General features: G+C 33.4%; 1 protein-coding gene across 1 annotated transcript; it reads left to right on the top strand.

Moving 5' to 3' along the window:
* Nucleotides 1–5,664: 5,664 nt before the first annotated feature.
* On the top strand, nt 5,665–12,999 carry LOC117327297 (organic cation transporter protein-like). The gene is made up of 9 exons (XM_033884222.1): nt 5,665–6,131; nt 8,451–8,554; nt 9,073–9,227; nt 9,596–9,764; nt 10,315–10,530; nt 10,951–11,177; nt 11,611–11,792; nt 12,123–12,274; nt 12,773–12,999. Exons 1-9 carry the CDS (start codon nt 5,790–5,792, stop codon nt 12,882–12,884), a joined length of 1,659 nt encoding a protein of 552 aa, XP_033740113.1. The 5' UTR covers nt 5,665–5,789; the 3' UTR covers nt 12,885–12,999.
* The last annotated feature ends 3,497 nt before the right edge of the window (nt 13,000–16,496 follow it).

A 16,496-nucleotide genomic window follows, 5' to 3' on the forward strand; every position in this document is an offset into this window, starting at 1 on the left:
GGGTCTCCATCCAATGTCTAGTATTTATTTGTGCTTTACGTGCTCTCGTTTTGTCGATTTTGAGGTTGCGATTTCGTTTTAATGACGGTACCTTCTCTTGTTTTGCATACATTACCTACTCCTTGTTATACATGAAACACAAATATACTCATACATATACCTACATACACTTGATAATCCTACATACACATATATATATATATATATATTTACGCTTATACTAACACTTTACTGAGAGACGCATTTCCTGCATTATCTATTATTTCCTTTGAATTCATAGTTTTAGCAATTAATATTTTGAGTTCCAGTTGAAATCTTGTTTATTCCCCTAAATTAATTTGCACAAAATTTCTGTCATGTCGTATATTCCACGCCCCTGTAATGTACTAAAGTATTCAAATGTGCAAAATAAAGCAACATATACTACTGACCGTAACTGCCTTATTCTGTATCAATAGCCTTCTTGGTTGATTGCACATATTTAACAGATATTGAGACTGCCCAATATCAACACAAAGTGAGATATGTTCTAACTAAGAGTTTTAAGCCAGCATTGAATGGCATATTATGTTCATATTGGACAGTTTGAGGCTAATATCCATTACATATTGAATCAAAGATGTGACCTGTGTATTTAAGCAAACATAGAGGATCAATCATTGACCAGACAGATGTGTATACTGCATTTATCTACTGTAAATTTAAACTATCACTGTCCATAACGAGATGTCACAGTAGTTTACTGTATATCAACAATGCCATATCTCACAATACCATCGTTAACCTTCGTATGGTATTCCCGTCGACGGTTTTTAATGTTATCTAACTCATTAATATTACACTTATATATCAACTTTGTTTTCTTTCTTCGTTTTCTTTTTTCTTTTAAAGTTACAAAAAGAAAGCAATAATAATTAAAAATCAAATATAAATATCAGAACATACGTATCTCATAATAAAACTTGATGAGATATTGTTTTCTCTCCATAATCCACGATGGATTTATTATGTCATCACTGGGCACTCTATCGTGAAAGCTTACTCATATTTACTAATAATAGACTTCCTGTCATGTCTTTTTTTCTATATAAACCTTTCGATTTAAAACAGATTTAACTATTACATATAAATGTTATTTTTGGAAAGGCGTTACGTTTTTTTAAGTATAATCATGCGGAGCCTTTTCATACTACTTATGTCACTGCAGGTCATAGTTACGTCATTATTGAGCATACGATACTTCACACGGTTAACATATGTTATAAGGTATTACTACTTAGCCAGATATATAGCATATGGAGAACGCGGCCATTAAACGGGACACGATTACAGAGCATGCTGTTGAATTGCATCTAGTATTTTTTCCTCGTCGATTATGTCTGTTGCCTGCTTGAAGTATCGTTTTTCTTCGTGTGAGCGCATGCCTTGCATGATTTTCTAAAAATATACGAACATAGCCTTTAATCTCATTTTGATTGCAGAAAACTTTTTATGTTATGGCAAAAAATACTTTGTATCCTCTTCTGCACAAAAGAGTTGTGCTACAATTTGTGCATTTGATAACGTATGTAGATAATGGTGGTGCGCCCTTATGTACAGTCACTTGAAACGAGTGTGTTATTTGCTATTCTACTATAGACATACTATATAAACTCTATACAGCTGTCTTCACGTTTTAGAAACTTGGGATTTTGATGGTATAGGACATGTCATGACTTGATGATCCCCAGACAAGGCACCTCCCGTCTGGATGCATGCGGTTTTTTACAAACATTACGCGGCACGAAATGCTTTAGTAAAGAAATGGGTCATTCTTGTGTTCTCCCAGTGATAACAGCAAGGGAAATACAAACATACTTAACGAAAGTATCTTAAACATTTGAACATTAACATATGTTTTTTTAATATTTCAAATATAGCTTATTAAGTTTATTTCCAAACAACGAAGGTAAATGTCATGGCTTCTTCAATGCAATGTAAAAATTAAAGAGTGGGATTTCACAAGAAATATACACCAGATTTTAATCAAATATGCATTACCTTATGTCATATTTCTATAAACTAAACTGTTTATTTCATTACTTTCCACATAGACATCGGGGAACTGGTGGTGGTGGTGGCGCCGGTGGTGGTGGCGGCGGTAGCGGCGATGGGGAAGGGGCACCATAGTTTTTTTCTGCTTCTCTCGTTTACACTACTTCTCTCAGTTTGTATACTACGGGCATGTGTTCACCTAGGTGTTATGGCCCAGAAGTAGGTCACTCTTGCCTTTATTTTGATGTTTCTTTTGCACTTTTTTTAACTGGGTCTTCATACTTCGTATATACGTTCGCATAGGTAAGGCGGAGTGTCGTGATCCAAAAGTAGGTAACTCTCGTCTCTATCTGGATTAGGCGGTATGTCATTTACCAAAATAAGTCACTCTTACTAACTCAAATGTATATTTTGACTTTTTACCTACATCGAAGTTAAAACTTGTCTTCAATAATGATGACGTCGTTTACGTATGAACGTAGACATGGTAATGGAAAAATAATAATTCCCCCTTTGGAAAAGCGACAGGGGCTCTCATACCTCGGGGTAAACTTGATCTTTCCCTCAGTTTGAAATATCCTCAAGGGGTGAAAGATTCTATAAGTACCAAAAGTAGGTAACACTGAACTATAATTTGACCTGCATGCGGTGTTTGATAAAATTCCTCTGTGTGGACCGTTCAGAGAATAATTTCCTTTCCTGCTTTGACAGCCGATTGCCTTTGATATACAACTATAACCTAATAACTACTAAGGCACGGCAGGGTGTACGCAACTGTTTCTGCTCAGCATGCATCTCAAATTCATACTTCTACTTTAATCTTTGTGTTTTGGTGTATGAATACCTCTTAGGTTTATTACTGCATATAGTTCCTGTCATTTTTACAGTTATAACTTAGTATTTGGTATAAATGATGTATCAATACGATAAAATAACCGTTATCTCGTCCGTTTGACCCTAAACATCTGTCTTAGCTGGTAATAGCTGCTAAAAGTTTGCGACTCACGGGTTGCACTGTATGAACTTATGTAAACATTAGCGATGTAGAAATTTTTCAAACTCATTCAAACTCTCTCCGGTTTATGGTACTTGTACTGTAACACACTCGATGAAATCGTACTTTTATCCGGTTGGTTGGCTATAACCCCAGTACTCTTCTTAGTTATGACTGAGATCCTGTCATCTTAAACCGACGAGTTCATAGATGACGAGATTGGATACTGCTCAACACATTTACGTATCGCAAATGTAACGGCAAGGCACCACGCGGTATCCTTAGAATGGCTTTAGACGACATTTTGAGAAGTCTCGGTGAAGTTGGAAAATATCAGAAATTTGTTTTGGCTCTGACATGCTTTAGTTCAATCTCCGCTGGATTGTATGGTGTGATGTCAGTAATATTTCTGAATACTCCTCAGCACAGGTAGGTAACCATGATAGTTTATTTACATTATCAACTACATAGCAAACTTTAACTAGTCCGATTTGTATGCAAGAAATATGAAAACGCTTAGTAGCAACCCTCAACTGTTAACAAACTTATGTTTTATATCTAAAATAAGCATGATTGAACGATTCATATTTTACTATAATATTGGAAACATCTGCATAAAATTTAACATTATTTTATGGACTGATATTTTTAATACTATACTAATATCCTGATATGTAAAGGACATGACAGAAAATCACTATTCCTGGGGGCACTCTCTGAATTAAGTCAGTCATGAAGAAAGTTTTAAAATATAAAGTAATCATATTCCTGACCTCCGTTTCCTTCTATAGATCGTATCCATAGCTCATATAGTCCTATTTCACGGTTGCCTGCATTTCAACCAATTCATCTCTGTATTGATCACGAGTCCGACTGACGTCTGGATGATTTTGAGTTCTCGCATGCCTATAGTGTTTAGATTTTATCATTATTATTTTGCTGGGCTTTGTTGGTGGATTTAGTATCGGTAGTTTATATTAACCAGCATATTCGACCTATTGTGTTTTCAAATATTATCCAAAAAAACCACTTCAAATATATATATCAAAAGGGACAAGGAAATAAGAGGTGTCATACACAGTCTAGGATAATCACAAAGTCCTATTAGTATTAGCGTATAGTTCATTGAGTGGATAATGATGGGAGAAATAGTATTAGTGAAAACATATTGATACTTTATAGTGTATAACAAACATATAAGCTGAAAATCATAAGAAATTTAGAAAAAAGCATAATTTTTTTTCACAAACTATGATAAAGTTTTTAATATTGTGGCAGGTGACTAGGATGATCGACGGTGGTATGATGTGATGTTTACTCTGCAAACAATGTCATTGTTACGAACACCTGATCTTACCCAGTTTATTGTTTCAATATTTTCATTGGTTAAACACATTTAGATGACGAATACAAATTCATTTGAGAGATAAAAGATAATACTGATAATAATTCTATAATAGAAAGACTTATGCTCAAATTCATTTTGGACAGGGGACAGAAAGTTTAAAGGAATTCAAAAATCAATAATTATGAGAACGAGGGAGTTTTTTTTTACAAACATATAAAAACAATACAATAAAGAAAAAAAAAAAAAAAAGAAAAAAAAATAAATCAACGGAAGATTATCCTAAAACATGAATAAGCATATAGTGTGACCTCTTCATGTTAAAAATGAATCTAAATAAAACGAAAAAGCCTAGGAAATAACAAAAACAATCAGTAATTTCTACCAAAAATTAATGACAACTTAGATTGAGGTAAGCCCTAACAGTATTAAAAACGTAAAAGTAAAACGTCCCTTGACATATCATCACAGCATATATAGCACAATGAAAACATAAAACACAAGAACAAACTTCTTATTTAAAAAAAGAAACGGATTAAAAGTGAAATTACAAGAACCCATGATATAATTGTGGAGAACGGGTATGTCAATAATGTAAATATTTTAAATAAATAAATTTCAAAAATAAAACTTGATATATGTGAAGTTGTATTAATGAAAATGTATTCCCCAAGAATGAAAAAAATAAAGTAAAACTTTAATATGTGAATAAATAAAAAGGTAGCTTACAATTAACACAAATTATCAAAATAAATGGAACTTTTTAGTATCAACTAGGTCGTAAATGTTACACAAATACATAAAAAGATATATAAAAAAAATCACTTATTTATGTTAGGAACAAATCACTGAAGGTTTTTCGTACAGTTTAAAGGACACACTAGATTTCAGTTTCAACAACTTACATGATAATAGGGTAAAATTGTTCCGATTGAAGCTATTATAGACAAAGCCTACCAAATGTATTACTATTTAAATGCAAAATACCACCAATTCTTGTGTGTAACAAATGTGGTACGGCCGGCTTTTTTTAGCAAATTATAACGTGCTGTGCCAAATTGTTCCAAATGTCTACTAAACGGAAACTCAAAAAAGTTAATTCTAATCGACAACGTTTCTTGAATATTTTACTGTTTATGGCCTCTTGTTCTATTCTTGAAATTCATTGGAAACATAACGGACTTGACGCGATTGTCATTGGTGTTATGTAAATTTTTAATACGCTAATAAAATTATCTGTGACCCAGAAAATATGAAGATTGTAAGACCCGGTACATATTCCAAATGAGACCTAACAAGTGTCTTAAATAATAGTTTGAAAACGTTTAAATTTGATATGTAAATGTCTTTTCATTCGCACTAAAGTTTGCCCTACAGAAGTTGAATATGTGCCCTGAAATTTAAATCGTTACTCTAATGGCTGGTTCAGATGTATTTCCCGGTAATATTATATTTCTGTATTGCAGATATTGTAACAAAACAATTTCCCTGATTTTATTTATGTGCAGGTGTAAAATTCCTGACCTGGAGAATGACACTTACATTATACGTAGTCACTATCAACAGAACCTGATCAACAATTATATACCTCCCTCATGGGATGACGACACCCTCGATTATGACCAGTGCCACTTATACTCGTTTGATCACCAAAATGTCAAGTTCGACAACTCCAGCAGACCAGTAAATGCCTCACTTGTTCAATGCAATGAGTGGGTTTACAGTGATTCCGTATTTGATGAGACATTTACATCCAAGGTATTGTTTTCTCTATTAATTCTGTCTTACCTTTAGTATCTACATAGCATTATCTTCTTTTAGATTTCCAACTTGATCTGTTCACCTTTTTTACGTGTTACTCCTTTAAATATCATACAATTGCTCCTTCTTCTTTAAATGAGTATGATAATACAGTTTTGTTATTATGAAGTAATTTATGTGGTCGCCACGGTCATAACATTGAGAATGTGACTTAACCCCGATCCGACCTAGAGTTATTTGGCCAGTTTCGTCAATGAAGCTGAAGACGCTTACTTCGCCGGAACAACTGGTTTCTTCTCCTTGTTTTTTTTTCAAGAGTATTCATGGAAATATCGAAAGAATTTTGCCGTATTTTTCCTCGTTGAGTTAATGTTAATTCAAATGGTGAGATTACCTTGTTTTTCTATCGAATTACAGTTGTCAGACTGTCGTTTGTAATTTTTTTTCCTATGGGACTATAGTGTTCACACTGTCGTATGTTCTGATTAATATGGGACTACAGTGGTCACACTGTCGTATATACTTGATTTGTTTTGGACTACAGTGGTCACACTGTGGTATATACACATGTACTGATTTTCTACGGGACAACAGTGATCACACTGTCGTATATACTGATTTTATATGGGACTACAGGGGGCACACTGTGGTATATACTGATTTTTTATGGAACTACAGTAGTCACACTGTCGTATAAACTGATTTTCTATGGAACTACAGTGGTCACACTGTCGTATATACTGATTTTATATGGGACTACAGGGGGCACACTGTGGTATATACTGATTTTCTATGGAACTACAGTGGTCACACTGTCGTATATACTGATTTTATATGGGACTACAGGGGGCACACTGTGGTATATACTGATTTTTTATGGAACTACAGTGGTCACACTGTCGTATATACTGATTTTATATGGGACTACAGTGGTCACACTGTCGTATATACTGATTTTTATGGAACTACAGTTGTCACACTGTCGTATATACTGATTGTATATGGGACTACAGCGGTCAAACTGTCGTATATACTGATTTTACATGGGACTACAGTGGTCAAACTGTCGTATATACTGATTTTATATGGGACTACAGCGGTCAAACTGTCGTATATACTGATTTTATATGGGACTACAGCGGTCAAACTGTCGTATATACTATTTTTTTATGGAACTACAGTGGTCAAACTGTCGTATATACTGATTTGTTATGGGACTACAGTGGTCAAACTGTCGTATATACTGATTTTATATGGAACTACAGTTGTCAAACTGTCGTATATACTAACTTTTTATGGAACTACAGTGGTCAAACTGTCGTATATACTGATTTTACATGGGACTACAGTGGTCAAACTGTCGTATATACTGATTTTATATGGGACTTCAACGGTCAAACTGTCGTATATACTGATTTTATATGGGACTACAGCGGTCAAACTGTCGTATATACTATTTTTTTATGGAACTACAGTGGTCAAACTGTCGTATATACTGATTTTATATGGGACTACAGCGGTCAAACTGTCGTATATACTGATTTGTTATGGAACTACAGTGGTCAAACTGTCGTATATACTGATTTTTTATGGAACTACAGCGGTCACACTGTCGTATATACTGATTGTATATGGGACTACAGCGGTCAAACTGTCGTATATACTGATTTTATATGGAACTACAGTGGTCAAACTGTCGTATATACTGATTTTATATGGGACTACAGTGGTCAAACTGTCGTATATACTGATTTTTTATGGAACTACAGCGGTCAAACTGTCGTATATACTGATTTTATATGGAACTACAGTGGTCAAACTGTCGTATATACTGATTTTTTATGGAACTACAGTGGTCAAACTGTCGTATATACTGATTTTATATGGGACTACAGTGGTCACACTTTCGTATATACTTAGTTTCTATGGGACTACAGTGGTCACTCAGATAAACCTGTTTTTCTTTGAATATAGTGCCGTATGTACTGATTGAAAAATGATTGTATTGCAACAGTTCATTATTTCTCTGGACACGTGTGTCCGAATTGTCCGACGTGAGGAAGTGTTTTATCACATCTCAAACAAAGCTCCAACGTATAACATAGAGTATAGTTGTTTTATTGAGTATCAATTTACATCAACCTTGTTGTTACTTTTATATATACTTCCTGCAGGTTAATTCGGCTTAAGATGTTTCAAATATATGTATCTAATATCAAGTGAAAATTTTGGAAATATAACTAGGTATAAAGATATACGAAAATAACATCCATTTTAATTGACATTGTTCTAAAAGACACCATGGTTTCTCAACAGTTCAATATCGTCTGTGAGGAGACAAATATAACGTCATTAATCAAGTCACTATTCTTCGTTGGCAAATTCATCGGTGCCGTTGTGTTTGGCACTCTCTCAGACACGTAAGTACTTATCCTATTTACCTCATGTATTATATCTATTTATATCAATATGGCCTTGTGGTGTTGAGGTATGATCTTTTATCAGTTTGAGTTAAAAGGTGGTTAATACAGAAATAGCAAAGAGTAGTTTTAATCGTTTATAGATCGTTGTATATTTTAATTCAACAAGAAAAAGTACATACTATACGCCATCAACGCCCTCCAACAGTGTAAGTTCATTTTTTTATATTTTGAATTTAAAGTGACTAAAAAGTAAACTGGTACATGAAGAAACTATTTCGTTCTTTAGTTCTATATTTAGTGCGTAATTATCTGTCTTACAATCGATCCTCTTAGAAGGTTATTTCTTTTTCATGTGATAAGCTTTGATAACGCGGATGTTATTTTATGATTATTTTATGACCATTGGTATTAACGCCGTCGGCAGTGCAGCATATTTAATGTTGATCATCTTACGTTATTATACTCTTAAATTTACTTGCGATAAACTTTGAATTATTTGGTGTTTTTAATTTCAGAATTGGCCGCAAAATGACATTTTATTTGTCGCTAGTTACGTATTTGGGAGCGACATTTGGTTCATCTTGGTCCTCATCCTACATCGTCTACGCTATCTTAACGGTGGCTATTGGGGCTACAGCACAGGGTGTCTTTATTGTGGGGTTTGTCCTTGGTAAAATATGCATTATAGTTCATAAAGTATCAGTTTGTGATCCCAGCAAATGTAATATATATATTAAGCATGGTCGTTGAAGCATGTAATATATTCATGGTTCTGAGTAAAAACAACCATTATATTATAGATACAATTAAGATTGTCTAGATTTCGTCGATATAAATAATTATATATGATTTTGAATTTATTCCCTCAAATATATACTTTACTTATCAAATTGATAATGATGTGCCTTCCGAAAAAAAGGAAATTGTGTTTCTTACATTCTTATTCCTTCAAGACGATATAATTTAAACAGTGATCATTTCAGGAATAATGCATACAAATATACCCATTATGTTTATTTTTACATTTTACATTTTCAGGTGTTGAGATAGTTGGTCCATCAAAAAGGAAGTTAGCTGGTATGATTCTGCAGTATGCTTTCATCGTCGGATTAGCAATTCTACCCGCCGTCAGTTACCTGGCCAGACATTGGTACTACATCAACATTATTTGTTCAGCGCCGGCTTTTCTTTTCATTTTCTACTGGTGGTATGTACAATCCTTGTTTATAGTACATTCTAGTGTGTCACATCCTACCAAGACGTGGTGTATTGATTCAAGACAACGTACTCTCGAATATTTTACCCGAATAAACCTATCGGTACATGATACGTTTTGATTAATCTACAACAAGAATGTTAACTTGTTCTGCCGAGAACAACATAAATAAAAAATATTAAACGCAATTTCGAATACCGCATTACTTTGTTTTCTCTCTAAGAACGGTCCAACGACTACAAATAAACGTGTTTTGCAAATGATAAACGAATCAGAAAGGCTTAGCTTTAATGTATATTATTTTGTTTATCTTTTTGTTATAATAATAGTGCTTAGTAAGGGGGAGGTACTACATTTTAACAAGAACCACTATCGTTATTATTCCATTTGATGTTGATGCAGCTTTGTCGGAGAACACAAGGCATTATTCAAAAATAACCTTTCTCGAAATTTATTCATATGTTGTGTTAGTTATTCTTTGTTGATGTAAAAAAAAACATTTGTTCAATACGATTAACATTCCTGTTGTATTTTCGACTAGGTTTCTCCCAGAATCCCCTCGTTGGCTAATTACAAAACAGCGGTATCAAGAAGCCAACGTTATACTCCAGAAAATGGCAAAGGTCAACAAAGTGGCAATAAAAAGGAATCTGTTAGAAGACATGTATGATGAGGAGATCAAACCCGCCGGAAAGGTGTGGCACTTGTTCTCGTCACGTGTCATGCTAATGCGCACACTCGTCATCCTCTTCAACTGGTAAGTAATGATGAGATTTATACATGTGAATACGGACCATCATTTTGTTTCATTACACGTTGATATCGATATAGCGTACAGTTATATAATAATGTGGTATTGTCTACTACGCGCATTAACTTGATTTCGCTGTTAACGGTGTGTGAAATGTTTCATTTTTTAAGGATTGGATTTCACAAGAAAAAAATTCCGCATTATAATCGCGTCCCATATTTTAATTAATTTCAGTTTCCATTTGGAGTATTTTGTAAAATTGTAAATATATTCCTCATAATATCAAATTTGTAAGGCGGTTATTCATATCAATTCCAATTTTCTGAAACTTAGAATACTCCCAAAAAGGCAATTTCAGTACAGTTGTCCTTACAACCATGTTTTTACAGACGTATTTTGAACTGGATTTCTTTCCTCTTTATACAGGTGTATAGCAAGCATGACTTACTACGGATTGTATCTAAATACAGGGAACCTCGGCGGAAATTTCCATCTGAATATGTTCTTATCTGCACTAGTCGAGTTTCCAGCTATTACCGTTATCATAATTTTAGTGGATAGAATTGGCCGGAAACCGCTTTACTGCCTCAGTATGATATCAGCAGGGTGCGCATGCGCATCGATAATAATTCCAACGATGTATGGTGAATTAGGTAGGATATTGCAGAATTATCATTATCATTATATTATATTTTTAAAAAATGGAGAAAGATAAAGGCACTGAAAATAAAAGTGGTTACTATATACGGAAATGGATTAAGCAGATCACACAAATTACAATATGTTTTTCATTTTCATCACCCGATTAAGCATGTTTTTTTTTAATTCAGCTGACTTTACCTCTACATGTCTTAGTGTATCTCACCTAGATTTTTACTTAGTGTCTTTGTGATATGTTATTTGACTTTGTTTTGTTGTGATATGTTATTTCGACTAAGTGTTTTTGTAATATTTTATTTTGATTTAGTGTCTTTTTAAAATGTTATTTCGACTAAATGTCTTTTAATAGGTTTTTGTTACTTAGTGTCTTTGTAATATTTGATATTTGTAATATTTAGCTTACTTATAGTAACAATTAATTTTCAGAGAACCAGACAGTAATTGTCATACTGGCCATGATTGGTAAGTTTGCCGTATCTACAGGGTTTAATACACTCTACCTATTTTCTGCCGAATTATATCCGACCGTGGTAAGGAATGCCGGGATGGGTGCCAGTTGTTGTGCGTCAAGAATAGGAGGAATTGTGGCGCCATACATAGCGGATTCGGTGAGGATCAAACATTCTGTTTGGTGGCAAGTTACGCTGATATAATCCGTCACAACTTACAAAAGTAGTTATAATCTTATCGGAAAAAAAAAGAAAAACATACAGCTTTCCGCTACACTTTATGATTATTGTATCCATGTATCCCATTTCCCAAGATCTTACATATCAATGTTGAGTTATATTACAGGTAAAATACTTCATAAACAAGAAATGTATGAACTGTTTACCTATTGTGTGTTATATAATTATGCTTTATTTACAATCACTGTACATAATGACGCAATGTTGTAAGAATAGTACGCCTAAAACGCAATGTTTTATTTTTTTCAGTCCGCGTTTATAGGCGGTATGGTAGGTAAAGTGTTCCCTGTAGCTGTATTTGGAGTGATGTCCATCTTGGCCGGATTGTCGTCCCTTTATTTACCAGAAACATTAGATATGGCATTACCAGAGACGATTGAAGACGGCATTATGTTTGGGAGGTACGGTTTCCTTCTTATTTTCAATATTGCGAGATTCCTGCAGCAGTTCAGACTGAACTTGATTCGATTTATTATTAGATGGGGTTAAAATTTGAAAACAAAATTATCGATATACTATATTTAGATGTAAAAACGTGTCATTATTACATAATTGTTTACCGTTATATATAAGCAGTTTAAATGATGTGTTTCATATATATGCATAAATATATTATTTGGTAGAAATAGAACTTTAATCATTTAGACAAAATGTCTCAGGTACTCTGGATCGATTGTTACTTAATTCAAGTGCGTATCTCTGTTTAAACAAAATTCATAGATACTATTGAAAACGCTTACCCTGAATTAACACTGACATTTTAATCCAGGCAAACATATTTAAGACAACCAATCCATAAAGTTATAATCTTTTATTGATAATGAGTGATAATTTTGCTGAAAAGGTTGTTGACAAAGTTTGATCCTTGTTGTTTGCTTAATTTGTGTTCATTTTTTTAGACGGCGAAAACAAAACGCTGAATGTGAAAACACACTCCTCCAATGCAATAAACGCGACAAATCAACGCCAGGAGATAGCCAAGTGTCTAACACGATAACGGATTGTATTTGATGTTTTTTGATATTTGCTTTTAGACAATGTAAATCATTTAAACAAATAAACATATAAAAAGAAAAGGAAATGCGGCGTTATATACTTCGTGTAAATATACTCCTTGACACGGAAACAAAAATATGTCACTGGAATGTGCAAATTGCAACAATGTACAACAATGTAAATATTGATACATGGAGACATACATTGAGCAAAGGCATAGGGTGCAACATTAACCCTGATGCGCTTTGCATATATGTTTGCAAACCTGTTCAAGTTTATGCCTATTTATATAGAACAGACCCCCTCTCTACCGCCATCCCCAACACCTTATATGCTGTCTATTGACTCGGGAATTTGGGCCATCATATTCATCCGCGTAGCTCCAAACAGCACATGCTCTACTGATTCTATCAAAAATATTAAGTTCAATTAGCCTCTGGTTGAAATCAATGGAGTTGACAATATCAATTCACCACTGACTGTGAATATCACATCGAGACAATGCAATACAATATTTTAGACTGTCATAGATAATGTTGAAAACTGACAAACGATGTTGACATCTATGATAGACCATACTGGAGACTATGAGAGATATTATTGGAGGCTATAAAAGATTAAAACTGGACCTAGGGAGATCATATAGGCCACTATAAAAACAATATTTGGACCTATATGTAAATCATATTAAATATTATGTGTTATAATATAGATGTATTTATATAGATATAGATCACGTACATCCTTATTTTGAGAGCCAGTATTGCAAACTATCAGCGGACACTATCGGAGACTGGTAGGAAGACTACATTAAACACATCTCTATATACATTTAACAGTACATTTATGTAAAGGTTTTGACGCTGGTGTTTAAAGTATAAAAGCTCGACAGAAAAAGACGCCATCGTCTTACACGTTTTACATTAAACAGAAAGAACAGTTTTAGATAGTTCCTTTTTATATGTGTATTTTGTGCCATTACTAAATATACATATACTTATATTTCATACAGTTTCTCCCGATTTAGAAATATCGTATTTGTCAACTGCCAACAGAAATTCTAAAATAAGTAGAAGTACTCTCTTCCAATGAACAAAACAAAAAACAAAACAAAAACAAGTCCAATTATTTACAAACTATTTCTTAGAGTAGGGGTGATGCTTTGTAAATTGTTGTGATGACGCACAAAGATTGTTTCATGCAGACTTTGAACTAGGTGTGATAAAAGAATCGTGAAAAGAATTCTAATATGTTGATTTTTCACGTGTTCTTGGCATTGAAGGTATTTGTTAAAGATAATATTGTTCGTTGAAAGAATACCAAGCATCCCTCAATATCAAATTATAAAGCTCATTTAATTAATTCCATGTGACATAGTCACCAGTGTTAGATTTTATTTATCGTATGACTCATATTCATGAGAAATCTATTTAGAGTCTGGATTTTTCATCATATAGTTATTGTGACGTGATTAATTATTTATGATTTCAGAATGATGTTATTTATGACTTAATACATAAAAGAATGAGGTAATTACGCGCTGAGAACAAGATTTTAAATAAGGCGACATTTCTTATACGATTTTTATGAAACGAAACATTGAAACTCGCGAGCTAATTTTAAACCTTTGAGACGAGCTCCATAGAATAACTCGTGAGATTAAAGCAAATAGAAGATATCTTTATCTCAGAACTAACAACACTTTCATATTGACGTAGATTTACAGATAAAAATGACAGGGCGACCATCCACATGACACAGTAATTGAAGCGTAAGAAGAGAAAGAAGAACAAGTAAGCGTTGCTACAACTGATAACAGCAGAATCTGCGGTATGATTATGTTATGATAGGGATTTCAGTGTTTAAAAATAGCAAAACAGGAAAACCCCATCATAGGCATCTGTTTACAGTATTGCACCGACAATGGCGTCATACCTTATATAGAATGCGTGAGTAATCGTTCTAAATTAAGAACCTTTTCATGGTGATTGAAGCTTTGTTTTATTGTCTCTTTCAAATTTTGTTGATATTTTAAGCGGTAATCTAATGCCCACATTGTAATCTATATATAGCGTTCTCGTAACAACAGTTGTCACATGAGGATAAAAATTTCCAGGTGGACTGCTTAAACTCATTGTGCTAGAAATATGCATTATTATACAGCATACTCTGTAATTTTCATCTTGATATCAAAAACGTTTTCTACATTCAATATTTTTAATAGATACATTTGCATTTGATGTGAAACTATTAGATGGGGCAAAATATGTATTTAAAGAAATATTTTTTAAAAATGTAGCAACAAATATTGAGTACATAAATCATATAACTGAAGGGAAAACCAGGCATAAAGAGTCTAATTAAAGTCTTTCGTACTAGGATTATAATTATATACTTTGTACATACGTTAACCAGGTGTTGGGTGTCAGGTCTAAATCAAATAACTATTTTTGCTTGAATTTATTTGGCAAATCGTCTTTAATCTTCTTCTAATGCCTGATATTTGTTTCGAACTTTGATATCATGTACACAAAAATCTATTCGGCTCAGTCTTTCTGTTTAATCTTGTATATTGCCCCCCTCTACCGTAGGGCAGATTATACTTGGAAGGGACAATTGAATTATAGCGTAGTATGTGTTAAGTGCCTTTGTTTTCTATAAAGAACTTTGATTCTGTTGATCAACACGAGTTATATTCAAAACATATATTGTCAGGCTAGGTAATAAATGTCTGGTAGAAAAGCTATTCCTGTGCCAAAATACCAGACTTAAAACATTTCAAAATAATGATTGTGTGTGTAATAGGCATATACTTTCGTACAAACATCAAAAGTTCAGTAGTGAAAGTCAATTGACTATGACACATTTACTTTTCAAGCCAAACAAAAAGCACGGTGTTAGCATGTTACAGAGGTTACATAAATGATATTATTTATGTTATAAATAAATGTCACCTGCCTTTTCTACTGTATATAATGAACGGATTTTAATAAATAAAGGTGACTCAATTTGGGGTACATTAACGCAAGTACAGTATAAATATATCCATATATCCAGGTTTTAATACACCACTACTAAAGAGATATTCGATATCAATGTAAATATATATAAATGACTAGGCTTGTAACCTGTTTTCATAAACCTATTTGTATATTCTGTATTAATCACAAGTCTAAAAAAAATTGTTTTATCGTAAAAATAGTGGTATGGCTCAGAATACACACACAGATGCCACGTGCTTTTGACTGCAATACTGAAAATTATGAAATAAAGCGCTGTTCTCACTAATGCGTATGAGAGTCTCTATAAAATGTTATCTATCTTGTATATACATGGTACTTAGTTGTACGGAAAGGATAAACAATCTATTCTATAGTGGCCCTTATGGACATTTCTCATTTTGAGGTAGACCTAGTACACAGCAAGAAAAAGGAGACCTATAGCGTCAAATACAGGGATCATCTCAAACAATGTTTTGTTGACGTCTTATTTGATAAAGAACCCACACACCTTGGCCGGACTCCATGTGTATATCACAGGAAATACTATGGAGAGACATATCGGCATATCACAATTAGACCTTAGTTTTTGCGTTTTTCAAAGTTTTTGTATTCAAATATGTTTCAT

This window comes from Pecten maximus, chromosome 5 (assembly GCF_902652985.1).
Source record: "Pecten maximus chromosome 5, xPecMax1.1, whole genome shotgun sequence".
NCBI lineage: Eukaryota > Metazoa > Mollusca > Bivalvia > Pectinida > Pectinidae > Pecten > Pecten maximus.